Raw genomic sequence first — 12404 nt, forward strand, 5'->3', positions numbered from 1 at the left:
GATATACCAGTTGGCTATTGTATGGGTGACAGCCGATTTGCCCTTGCCTGCTGTGCCAGACAACCATAGAACATGTGGAGCGCCCTCCTCGGTGCTGCTGATCCAATTCTGAATGTCCTTCAGAAGGTCTCGCCGAGTATTTGGCAAACAGCATTTAGATGTATTCAATCCAGTGCCCATTGCATACTCCATCCCTGCGAGGTCCAGAATCTCGGCTGCATGGAATGTCAGATAAGGCTCAAAGAGACCTGACAGTGTCTCTTACCCATACGGTGAATGATCACGATGGTGTCACGAGCTGCTTGATCTCGGAATTACTGCATGAGACTGTCGAGAACATTGTTGTAGCTCTGAATTGTTTCGTCCGTTTCGTCGAAAATGTGCTTGCCGAGTCTTTTCCCTATAAAAGCAGGAAACATTGAGTCCCAGGTGATGAAGCAGTGGAATCAACTCACAGGTGCTCTTCATCTCGGAGTAATGGCTGATAAAATCAGCGCACTCCAGTGTCTGCTGCGCTATCTTCCCGTATATCGCTAGCATGGGTTGAATCTTGGCCAATTCCTCCTCTTCGGCAATGAAAGTATAGACTTCAGATATCTTTGAGAGTAGACTGGAAACCGCGACATCGTGGTCTGCCTGATCGAGAATCATCTGTGACCAAAAATTCATTGACCTACAATGGCAATGCTCGAGAAAGAGGCCTACCTTGGACGCGCAAGTGAAGATACTCAGTGCTACCTTCGCATAGGGATGGACCTGCATGTGAAAGTTAGCCATGCACAGAAAAGAGATAGATGACTGTACATTTGCAATTTCATTGGCAATGGAGTTGAATGCCTTCAAGGGTCTAAGCAACGGGGAGAACATATCGATTGTATCAGAAACAGATGGTAGGTTGTTGACTGTGGAAGAAGCATGTTTGACTATTGTTGGGACCTGGCCAATGCCTGCGACACCTTTGGTAGCATTGGCGATTCTTTTGTTCACAAACTTTGGGTCCAGATGTTCGGCCTAAGTAGAGACGTCAGCACGTCGTCGAAAGAGACAAATGAAAATTTTGCAAACTTCGTTGGTCGAACTTACCTTAGCTACAATCCCTGAATCGGAAGACTGCTTGTGATATGCTTCAGAAGTGGGAGCGGTGAGATCCTGTAGAGGTGATTAGTAGGAAATAATGGCAAGCGCCCTGGGAATGCTCAGAATTGAAATTGGACATGCCTTGTTGGACTGAGTGGATTCAGGGTTGTGGGACTGTTGAGCGCTTGGAGCGAAGCCCTTGGTCACCTTGCCAAAGAGCTTGTGAACTGACCCCGAGGATCGTCCACTAGACCCACTCGTCGAAGGTGAGAGAGAGGATGGCTGATATGATTAGAAACAATGCGTGGTTCTAAAGACAAAAGTTCATACATCTTGACTGGCTCCCTTCCTGCCTCTGTCCTCTACCAAATGTGGGTCTGAATGTGGCTTTAACCACTCCCAGGGTTTCTTCTGAGGAGGATTGTTTTCATTCATCTAGTAAGTGGGGAGGATGGATATGTGGATAATGCCTTGGTGAAAATGGAACGAGGAGGGTGGTGAGTGGTGGGTGGCATGAAAGATAGACAGGCGCCCACTACTGCATGTTGCGGCAATGACGGTTATTATTAACGATAAACCATATGTGCTTGGAAGCGCCCATTATTGATTGGCCAGACCACTGATACCATGCTAGCACCTGTAGCTGTAGTAATAATGTATCACTTACTCTCATTGTAGTGAAAATGTGATACATCAATTACTCTCTTCCATAGCAAGAGTGATACATCAATTCACTATGTTTATAACCTAGCTGCAAGCACTGTGGTGATACATCAGTCCATTATTTCTTCCATGAGTTTGTTATTTCTTCCATGCCCGATGGGAAGCAATGTCAACCGACATATCTGAGATCTCATATATGTATATCGCAATCGAGGTACAAATTTTAATGAGCTTCTATTGACTAATTATACAACATGTGGAGGAGCATCAATAGTAGGAGCTGGGCCTGCTGCCTCGCTCTCTGGAATATCCATGCCAGCGGACACAAGGGCAGGCACCCCGCTCCACAGCTCCTGAAATGAGCTCACCAGTGACAAGCGCAGTGCTGACTGGCAACATGCATATGCCATGAGCCCTTCTTGTGTGGATGGTGAGTCGAGCATTCGGAGAGAGCTTCGCTCCTTCCACCACTCTGCCTGCCATGTCAGAAATGCCAGGACCCGTCTCATCTCTTCTAACAACAGCTCTACCTCTTCTGACCAACGGTGTGCACATGCGTGAGCCTTACACCATTCCAAACAAACACCTAGTAATGAGAAATCAATCAAAGTACCAGTGAATGAATAACAAACTTACAGTCTTGCACGTGTTTGTCCTCCATGCAGCTGTTGTCAGCATGGGAGTCTAACCAAATCCAATAGATTCTTCCTGTCCCTTGTTGCTCCATATCACCCATGGGTTTGACATCGGAATCTAGAAGCGGACGCATGACAGCCTCCCAATTAGACTTCTGAAGGTGGCAGCTGAGAGATAACAGTGTGTTGCATGCACATCTATATTTCAGAACAGTAGCACACTTCCTTGATTCCACAGCCTCGATTATTTGGTTTGCATGGGTGTTAGCCACTTGACCATGGATGTTTTTATCCTTGTACATATACATATGCGAGCGAAGTCGAAGGTGTGAGTGAAGTTCATTGAGGGCGTCGAGGGCTTGTGCATAGTGTAATTCCCATTCGTACTCAACAAGCTTCTTGTCACAGGGCACGTGGATCGGGAGCTGAGAAGGGAACCAGAGGTTGAAATCTTCGGGCTTCAGCTCATGCATGGTCCTGCTGGCTTCAGATGATCGATGACGAAGTTGAGAAACAACTGGCATGTACAGCTCTTGAATGTGAGCCCAGGCGTCAAGACGTCGCTGGAGAGAGGTGATCTGAGTCTGCGTTGTTGCCTTCTGCTTGTCAGTGGCATGGAGAGAGACATTGGCGAGTTCTGATTTCAGGCATGCTCTGTAGATTTATCAAAATAATGTAGTGAAAACAGACCACAAAACTCACTGCTGGTCTTCGAGATCCATGCCTGAAGTTATCAACCCACTCAGTAAAATGTCAGCATGAAGCGAGAGATGGACTCCAGTTTGAAGTTCTTGGGCATTGAGCTCAGTGAAGTGCAGACACATGGCTGCCTGTGTTACCACTATATATTATCAGTACAACAAAGGAAGGAAGTGCAGTGCAACTTATGAGTGAACTGGCTTTCAAAGGGATTGGGAGAAGAATTGTCTGCCTCCCATGCTTCTGTGAGTGCTTCAGAATGCTCCTTGGTCCATTTGACAGCTTCACACATCTTGTGCAGCAGTGTTCACCCTAAGTCCATGTCAGAGCTTGAGATTATTTAACAAGAGAACCGCTCACCTAATGCCGTGATTTTTTTCCAATTCCAGTCGCCAAAATGATCATCAAGAGTATCTCGACGGGTTCCTGGACCCATCTCTCTTGTGCTTGATGCCACTCGGTTGATATTGGACCAGCCTCATTCAGGTGCTTCACCGTCTGTTCGGCCAATGTATCTTGACCAGTTGAAAGAAAAGTTCGTGCAGCATTTGTTAACATGTGCTTGGATGTGGAACTTTGGAACAAAGTATCGAATAATGATGGAGTCACAGGGGGGATGCAGCCGTTTTGGGATTGTTTCCATCCGAGTCCAGAGTTTCTTGTGCCACTGGCAGGCGATGTCGTAAGATATGTTAACTATGGATGCAGTGAATGTGAGCAGTGCAGAAAACATGATATAGTCCATATTAATGTACCTGAGGGCACTTTTGATTAGCTGCAGGTAAGGGAAGATGAGAATACAACATACCATTCCTCTCTTTGAAGGTCTCCAATGCTGTTTGCAAGCTTCATTTCATGCCTTGCATAGTCAATGGTCCCGACGCCAGTGGCTGCAAGCCCATGAGAGGACTTGGTATCCGCCATGTTGACCACGTTGTGGCTAACACACATGCTGCGCTATTGTGTAACAATAGTCAGTGGCAAATAGAGAAAACCAAGTTGTGTTTTCATTACCTCTTGTTTGTCTCCCGAATGATCCGCGAGGTATGACTTGTAGGCTCTCTCTTCTACAAAATATGCCCCTCCAGTGTTAAGGCTAGGGTTGGCAATATTGGAGGACACTGCCTTGCGCTTGAGTCTAAAATTGGCATCGATAGCCACAAATAATGCATATTTCCACCTAATGAAAAGTGGTTCTTTCTCCCAGTTAGGCGGTAGGTTTTTTCCTGGCTGTGGGCATGCGGGGCATAGTATGGTGAGTTCTCCTTCGGCTGTAGCACTCACACCAGCGGGGTCATGACCCCTTCCCACACGGCGAAGTTGTTTGAGGTTCTGCCATTCATGCACCATGCGCATAAAGGTGGAGTAGCGGTCCTAGAATCTATATTTTAGATAATTGAAGAGATGTTGAAGGAATACTTACCTTTATGGCTGATAAGCTTGTATTGTCGGAATACTTTGTAAGTGAGTGATAGAATTCGTATGTAGACACCTTACTCTCAAAGGACAAAAGGTGGAAATGTTGCAGAACCCTGAAGGTTGCTGCTGTGTGAGGCTCTGAGATGGTTGCTGGGTACCACTGCACTCAGAGTAACTGTTTGTACCGAACCTGGGCTGAAGTGCAGCCACAAAATTCCAATGCAACCTCATGAACACCGTGAACACTGATGACGATGAAGTCATCACCAGCAGAGGGATGGGGGTTATAACACCTTTCTCCTTGGGTATGACTGAGTTGTATGCGAAGTCCAAGCTTTTTGAGTGTAGTGTGTTGGAAAAAGGTCCCATTCCACATCTGATAATGAACTGTAAGTCTGCTGCGAAAGTAAATTTGAAAAGGTCTCATACTTCGATCCTATGCAAAGGGTGATAAACATGAGTGTCAAGCATGCATTGGTGGCAAAACATCTCAGTGCCAAAACAGTTGCCACACCAGAATTGAGGTGCATCATTTCCACATCGACAAATGATGCCCTCTGACCCATGTCCGTCGAGGCATAGCATTTCATCAAGGAATGCTTGCTGTTCTGGAATCCAGGCCAGCAAAGGTGCATCCTAAAGTACTCTAGGTTATAGCAATGATTAACTTGATGGAATGATAACTTACTGCTGCAGTTCGTTTATGTTTGTCAGAGCGTGCTTCACAAATAATCTCGTGTGGAGGAGTTTCAACATGAATTTCAGCATCGGGGTCGGCGGTGTGCTCAGCCCAGTCATCTGTGTAAGACAAATTGTTCATTGATGGGATCTCTGACGACCTTGCAGTGATATAGTGAGTTGTGAGATGCGTAGATCCTTGAGCAGTAATTTTGGCGGCACGAAGTTGCAAGAGTGTAGCTTCATGGTCACTAGCAGAGGGGGGCATAAAGGTGACACGTTTTATTGCAGCCTGTTACAAGTAACATCGGTCACATGGCCCCCCTATCATTTTCCCTTCATCCTTGCCCTCACCATCTACCGGCTCATCCTCCTTTACCGACTTTCCATTGACCGGATCTTTGGGACTGTTCCCGTCCCTCGCATCGCCCGCCTCTACGCACGTGCACGCACGTTCCTCCCCTGATTCGACCACCAATGTGGTCCCGCACCTATGACTCGGTCTGACTCGTGCCACCAATGTGGCTTTCCTCTTTCTGTTTCCCCTGACTGCGGATTCCCGCACGTTGTATTCTTACTGTTGGTCCGTTCCAACATTTCTCGGTCTCATTCCACATTCGACCACCCATCACTAATCCAGCTATGTTGCCAACGCACCTATACCATTCTCGTTTCCCCTTTACCCTTACCTACTGTGTGGTAGCCTTGCCCTTAACCCTCTCCACTTAGTATAAGTAGTCGGTCACCCTGTACTAGATTCTCTAACTTGAATCTACTCAATCTTCCCTGGAACATACTTCCCTCTGAATGCCCCTTTGGCTTCAGTCTCTAGTATCTTTTCTTAGTTGCTCATCGCGACTAAGTCTACCTCGATCGACCTCATCGTACGGACAAGACAGTCCTTACCTTGAGCGACTTCAAAGACATCTGTCTACAAAGTCACGTGACACGCGCGTACTGTGATCACTGCCGACTTGTCATCGCCAGTATCACTTGCTATACCGGATCCTTCCGGTTACGTCACGAACGTTAGCGGACAACGCCCCTCTTAGGGCTCCGCCTAACAGATCTATTTGAGTGCGTAACACAGCCCTCTTGGATGGGCATCCATGGGACATGAATGCACTGTAGTCAACAGAGAGCCTAGGGATTAGTTGCTCAGTACTAGGCCTCAGAGCCTCAGAGAAGCTCATTGGAGAATCTCCAAGTCGGCAAATATAACAGACAAATCCTACGCACCATCTGAGCAAATCACTTCTGCAGACCGAGTATTTTCCCTGGCCCACACTCATCCATTGTGCCGACAAATGCTTGGGCTTAACCAGATCATGGTCATTCAGGCAGCAAGTGGCACTGTGGTAGGTATGATGATTCATGCAAAACTTGAACTGATCGTTGCATGGTGTGTTGTTGGGAGTAAGTGTCTGTTGTCCAATAGAAACTGAGAATCGAGCCAGATAAGTGAATATCCTCATCATATACATACTTGTGATATCAGCCGACGTCAATGAGAAAACGCGAAAGGGTAATCAATTGCCTTTGTTGATTCCCAACATCCAAAAATGGAAACACCTGGGCTTAGACATCACGAAAAGACCGCGGGGCGTACAAGTACTGTACTGTATTGATATCATCATAAGTCCCATATATTACATGGAAAGCAATGATAATTTGTGTATCTGTTACCAGAGAGGTCACAGAATGTGCTTTAATTCAAAAATATTTATCTACTACACATGTCACATCCCTACACCAAGTTCAACTGTTGTTCAAGTTGTAAAGTCCAAACCACAGTAGCAATGACTACTAGTAACTAACTACAACTTTGCTCAGCACTTACCAGCGACCATGAGACACTGTTTCTAAATATCAATGGCTTCACAGCACATTGGCAGACAAACAACCTGTCTAACCCAAAAGCAAGTCACAAATGAGTATCAAACCATCTTCTGATCATCTTGTAGCAGACCGCTCACCTAAGATATGTACTATTTCATAGGATCCTAACCACGGTAGGACCAAAACCCTGGTAGGACCAAAACCATGGTAGGACCAAAACCCATAGTAGGGATTTGAATCGTCTTGATGGTATGAAACGTAAGCTGTTCATCTTGCATACACATACTTTTTTTTCTCTCTTGCGCACGCTAGTTGTCAGTATGGCTCGCCCAACTCTACACCACACAGTGGTCAAGAGGCAAATTGCTGCCAGAGAAAAGCGGTGTCGATATTATGAAAAGTATGTGTCATTGATATCGGACATACCAGCTGGGTACTAAATGGCTACAGGCACTGCGAGCGCATCAATTTGAAAAGGCATCAAGTGCGTGCTCAACGTTCACAAGTTAGACCTGTCGATGAAGAGAATGACTCGGATGTTGAGCCTCAAATGTAGGTCACATACACCCTTTTTCTTTCTCACAGCTAACTAGTAGTTCAAGCTCAACACTATCGGAATGTCTGGCGCTGGTCAAAACTACCAAGGATGAGACAGTGCAATTTGTTAAAACTCTGTGAGGCTTCATCGAGAACATCCTAAGAGCTTATACAATGTCAATGCCAAGCTCGGCCCCTGACACCACTGTTGAAACCACAGGCCGCAGTGATATTACCATCATTGAGAAAGCCATAGAGAAGCTCGAAGACTTCAGTGACAATGCTCACCGAGGGCTTGACTGGATCTATGAAAGGTGTGGTATCTGTGATGAGTGGCATGCAGTGGATGAGGTGTGCAAGTACATTCGATCTCTCGTTGCATATCTAGAAGACATACTGTGTCACACAATGTGTGGCGACTTTGAATTATCCGAGGCTTTTTTGTTAAAAGAACTGTTATATCAATGAGAACTCGTCTAGAATTATTGCATTGTCATTACCTACTAGTCGATGAGCATACTAGCTATAGTATGTACAAATGATACACTGTTGCCATCACGTTACTTAAGAGTACGTAGACCATGAACGTTAGCCATTTCATTTTCATTTCATAAAGTTGAACGCGACCAAAATTCAGCTCAAAGGTATGATGACAACTTAATTTTAGTTATTATTGCTGGCTGACATGAATAGATGGCACCCCGTACATGGCTGACCCCAGAACAACAAGCCTTCATCGTGATGTTCCACAACGAGTACCTCAAATGCAAAAAAAAGGGAATTATGCTAACTTCTGGCTGCCCTTCTTTGAAAAATGGGAAGAGAAGTGGCCTACAAGGGATTCCTTGTTTCCAGATGCCTCTCTGGATCAGCTTACTGATGCACAGTTGGAGAAGGAGGCAGAAGCCAGGAAAGTAATTCATAAAGTTGGTGTCTTGCTTCACATGTGGTTATTGTGTACTTATGTACTACATGATATGTCTAGCGCTTAACTGCCAAATTGCGTAATGACTTGGGTAATTTGAAGGCTGGCCGTAAGGCAAATGCATCAGGCAACTCAGTTGTTCACAAGCTTATTAGCAAAATCATCAAAGCCTCACCCACCAGCCGAACACGTCATCTCAAACCAGAGGAAGTCTATGCTAAAAAGTACTATGCTTCTCGGGTTCAGCCTGGAGTGAAAGCAGAGCTAAGTAGCCTGCAAGAAGAACTTAATCCCCCCAATGATCGCAAGAACAGGAATCTTACCGTTGTTTGAAAACATGTTCAACAACACTGGGAGAATGAGTCTGCCAAGGTGAAGGAAGAGATATCCCAACTTGCAAGAGATATGAAGGAAGCAAGGGGACTAGAGGATGAGAAAGATCACTCACCGGAGGTGACAGATGCTCAATTGTAAGCGGCTTCTCCTCTCTTCTCTTATACTGTGCTGATTCTAGACTCCAGAATTGTATCCAGACTTACGGAAATTTTGTCAACATTCTTCAGCAAGCTTCATGACACTACAGGGTGGACTTTCAGTGTTCTGCTTGGTGGTCCAAACCCAGCGAATGGAGGCAAACTTGATATTAGCAGCTTGCACATAGGATCAACGACACTTGGTAATCCCTTCAATCAGGTGTTCCCGAAGTTTGATGAAAATGTAATGGTACCGTACTTTGAGTTTGTGTCTCGTGCATTTTGTATGTCTTTTTTGTGTTTATTCTACATTAAACTGAGGAAAGTATAGCGGATGCTGGGACAGACAATGTTTCAAATGAAACATCTTCCCAGAGTATCCTTGAGGATGACACTCTGCTCCGCATTTCCGCCGCTCCTGACGATATTCCTGGAACAGACCCAGAAGTCTCTTTAAATCCACCTCCAGTTATGTCATCCTTACCATCAATAGAACAAGATGCAAGTTTTTTTGGAAATCTCCCTCCTGGTCCTCAAGATGATGGTATCGACGACAAGTTCAATACCCCCATCCTTACCATGCCAGATGGGTACACCCCCTCCTGCCCTCCGCCTCACGTCCTCTCTCCAGATGGGTACACCCCCTCCTGCCCTCCACCTCATGTCGTCTCTCCAGCGCCTCCGGTTGTGGCTCTTTCTGCAATAGGTCGAGAGATGTCGTTTATCCAGGCCTTACTCAATCCCAATGTTGAGTTTGTCAATGACACTGATACTACATGTCCCACTCCCACCCCCTCTACGACGTTGACACCCGCTGTAGCACTCGAGCTCATGCTAGGCTCATATTCAGCTATTTTCCCATACATGTCAAACACACGAATCACTTCCAATGTTATCCGACACTCATCCGCTCAATCCAATGTTTATCCGCTAAACCCGACGCTAACCCGATGAACCCGACGTTTCCCATGCATCAAACCCGACAGACCCGATATTTTCCCGCACACTTGTCCTCCCTATGTCCTGTCCTGTTGTATCTATCCCCACTATGTGCGCAGTTATTCATTTTCACGTCGCTAACATTGTAGAACGTGTTATTACATGTCCGCAGTACATCGTGTCTTATTACATAGGACATCGGACCCAAAAATCAGCGCTACTACTTTCGCCTATAGCACTCCGAAATTCTACATAGATACTATATATTTCGCATACCTCCTACCTATTTACTTTACCTTTCTACCTCCGAGTAGGAGGAGGTCATCCAATATTCGTAGTTCTTAGTTGGATTCTGCAATATCATCCTTTCTTTATCCAAAACATCTGACAGTAACCCGCCATTTGCTATCCCCAACATTTGCTATATCCCCGACACAAACCCGACACTAACCCAACGCAACCCGAGGCAAACCTGCTAACCCGAAAACATCGGACCCGATGTTTTTGACATTGGACTCGTAATTATACCTTCGGACTTTGTTTCCCACGCTTCGGACTATCTTCCTTTTGTTATAACTGATTATTCTAATACCATACAGCAAACCCCTCGGGTCGAACGCACTTGTCTTGCAAGTATAAGCAGACTAGGCTGTGCACGACCACAACATTTTTATATTGCTGGCTACTTACTTTGTGTAGTGTCCAGCAATTGCTGTATCTCTACACCGCTCTTACTCCCACTGTGATCACAACCACACTCCCGCCAGTTCTTGCGCTACCCCCAGCATCATCCACTACCAAGTGTTCTTCGCCATTGGCTTATCCCCAGAATAACCATGTCATAGAGAATGACCCTCCTGCAAAATGTCAACGAAAAACATGGACCACTCGTAAAACTGCAGTAGAATCCACCCAGCTGGCAGTTTGTTTGGAAGAAGGCCGGGGAAAGCGGCAATGGTTCCAGTCCACTCGAGCAGCTGCTGCCAACGCTATTGGGAGTGGTAACAAATAAAATTTTCTGCGAGTACCACAAGTTAAAATGCCTTAGGCATGAATTTAATGTATTTCTTGGAATCAATTGTCTTGAGTACCTCGCTATTGTGTGTCCATGAGAAATATCAGTCCCTACATCTCTAAAAGACTTCGTGAAATTTGATATCCCATATGTCAAATTATAACCTTTGGTGTAACCAGAGTTCACGACTGTGCCGACGGTGTCATTGGACTTAGTGAAATTTCTTTGGATATGCTAATTTAAGATTGTCTAAAAATACTCATGCTGCACATATATCCGGACAAGTCAGAACCCAAGGAACAATCGAAGGAACAGGTCTAGGAACAAGAAGAGCCCAGGCACATTTAGAACTACCAATTGATATATCACTCACTACTGACTATAGGGATACACTATATTGTAGTGATTGATGTATCACAAGGTGCATCCCTTTTGGATCCACCCAAGTGATACATCACTTCCTACTGACCGTAAGGGTGCCATGCAGTGTAGTCATTAATGTATCACATTTATGCTACTACTGTAAGTAAGTAATGTATCAATATCACAATATAGGCTGATGCTAGAACGTTATCCAAGGCTGAAGAGGGTCATGACTAGTGACTCGTGAGTAGGGATCTGCACGGGTACGGGTAACCCGCGCGGGTCACGGGTACGGGTACTACTGGGGTACGGGTACGGGTCGGGATTCTAAGACCCGCGCTCTTACCCGTACCCCAGCTATACCCGTGCCTTCGGTAATTTTACCTCTCGTCCTCGCACACTCCTCAACTGCAACCATCATCAACGTCTTCGCTCACCACGCCACTATCAACATCTTCGCACCCAGCATTCCCGCGTGCACGCTACAACTGGCACCACCACCAACACCGGCACCTAACGCGCCTTCCCAAGTCCACCAACTCCACGTTCACAGCACGCGCACCCGAAACGCATCAACAAGTGTTGACGCAATGCAAACGCACGCGGACGACACGCGAAGACGAAAGGACAAGAGAATCGAAGAAGGGAGAAGGGATGGTATAGAGATGAAGGAGGAAAGAGGAACTCGAGGAGACGAGACTTTGGGCACGCTGGAAGTGAGTACTCACATTGAAGACTCTACCCCCAGCAACAACAACAACGTCATACGCGTCATGTTGCCGGTGCCTATCTTTGTGCGCCCAGCACTCGCACCACCACCAGCTTTCATGCCAACGCCACCATCCACGACGCCAACACCACCATCCGCGTCACCTTCGCCATCATTCGCACCACCATCTTTGTCATTCGTGCTGGCACTAGCGCATACCCCAGCGACACCATCACCAACGACCACTATGCCATTCCCAACGTGACGGATGCCATGCGCGAATGCCCAGCGCACGCCCCTCCTCCTTCTTGTGCCATCCACATATGTTCGAGTCACGTCAGCATTCGCTGACGTGTGCTGGACATATGTGCTAAGCACTGGTGGATCTATGACCCGCAGGTACACCCTTGATGGGTTGTACCCCGGGTCCTTA

At 46.3% G+C, this 12404-nt stretch overlaps 3 protein-coding genes across 3 annotated transcripts; 1 reads left to right on the forward strand and 2 right to left on the reverse strand.

Annotated features, from left to right (window-relative positions):
• Nucleotides 1–589: 589 nt before the first annotated feature.
• F5147DRAFT_653550 (uncharacterized protein) lies at nt 590–1512 on the reverse strand (the record flags this gene model as incomplete). Its single annotated transcript, XM_041433792.1, has 6 exons — nt 590–673; nt 706–756; nt 805–1011; nt 1084–1149; nt 1285–1359; nt 1408–1512. 6 exons carry the CDS (start codon nt 1510–1512, stop codon nt 590–592), a joined length of 588 nt encoding a protein of 195 aa, XP_041291892.1.
• A 469-nt stretch (nt 1513–1981) lies between these two features.
• On the reverse strand, nt 1982–4982 carry F5147DRAFT_746092 (uncharacterized protein; the record flags this gene model as incomplete). The annotated part of the gene is made up of 13 exons (XM_041439815.1): nt 1982–2041; nt 2079–2326; nt 2377–2573; nt 2598–3029; nt 3078–3216; nt 3237–3356; nt 3420–3520; nt 3596–3829; nt 3883–4031; nt 4089–4448; nt 4498–4653; nt 4684–4869; nt 4923–4982. 13 exons carry the CDS (start codon nt 4980–4982, stop codon nt 1982–1984), a joined length of 2442 nt encoding a protein of 813 aa, XP_041291893.1.
• A 2348-nt stretch (nt 4983–7330) lies between these two features.
• On the forward strand, nt 7331–9651 carry F5147DRAFT_653553 (uncharacterized protein; the record flags this gene model as incomplete). The annotated part of the gene is made up of 12 exons (XM_041433793.1): nt 7331–7410; nt 7440–7494; nt 7596–7684; nt 7736–7898; nt 8055–8075; nt 8164–8191; nt 8241–8461; nt 8533–8796; nt 8830–8942; nt 9006–9229; nt 9277–9392; nt 9439–9651. 12 exons carry the CDS (start codon nt 7331–7333, stop codon nt 9649–9651), a joined length of 1587 nt encoding a protein of 528 aa, XP_041291894.1.
• Between the last annotated feature and the right edge of the window lie 2753 nt (nt 9652–12404).

This window comes from Suillus discolor, assembly GCF_016758755.1.
Source record: "Suillus discolor strain FC423 chromosome Unknown F5147scaffold_33, whole genome shotgun sequence".
NCBI lineage: Eukaryota > Fungi > Basidiomycota > Agaricomycetes > Boletales > Suillaceae > Suillus > Suillus discolor.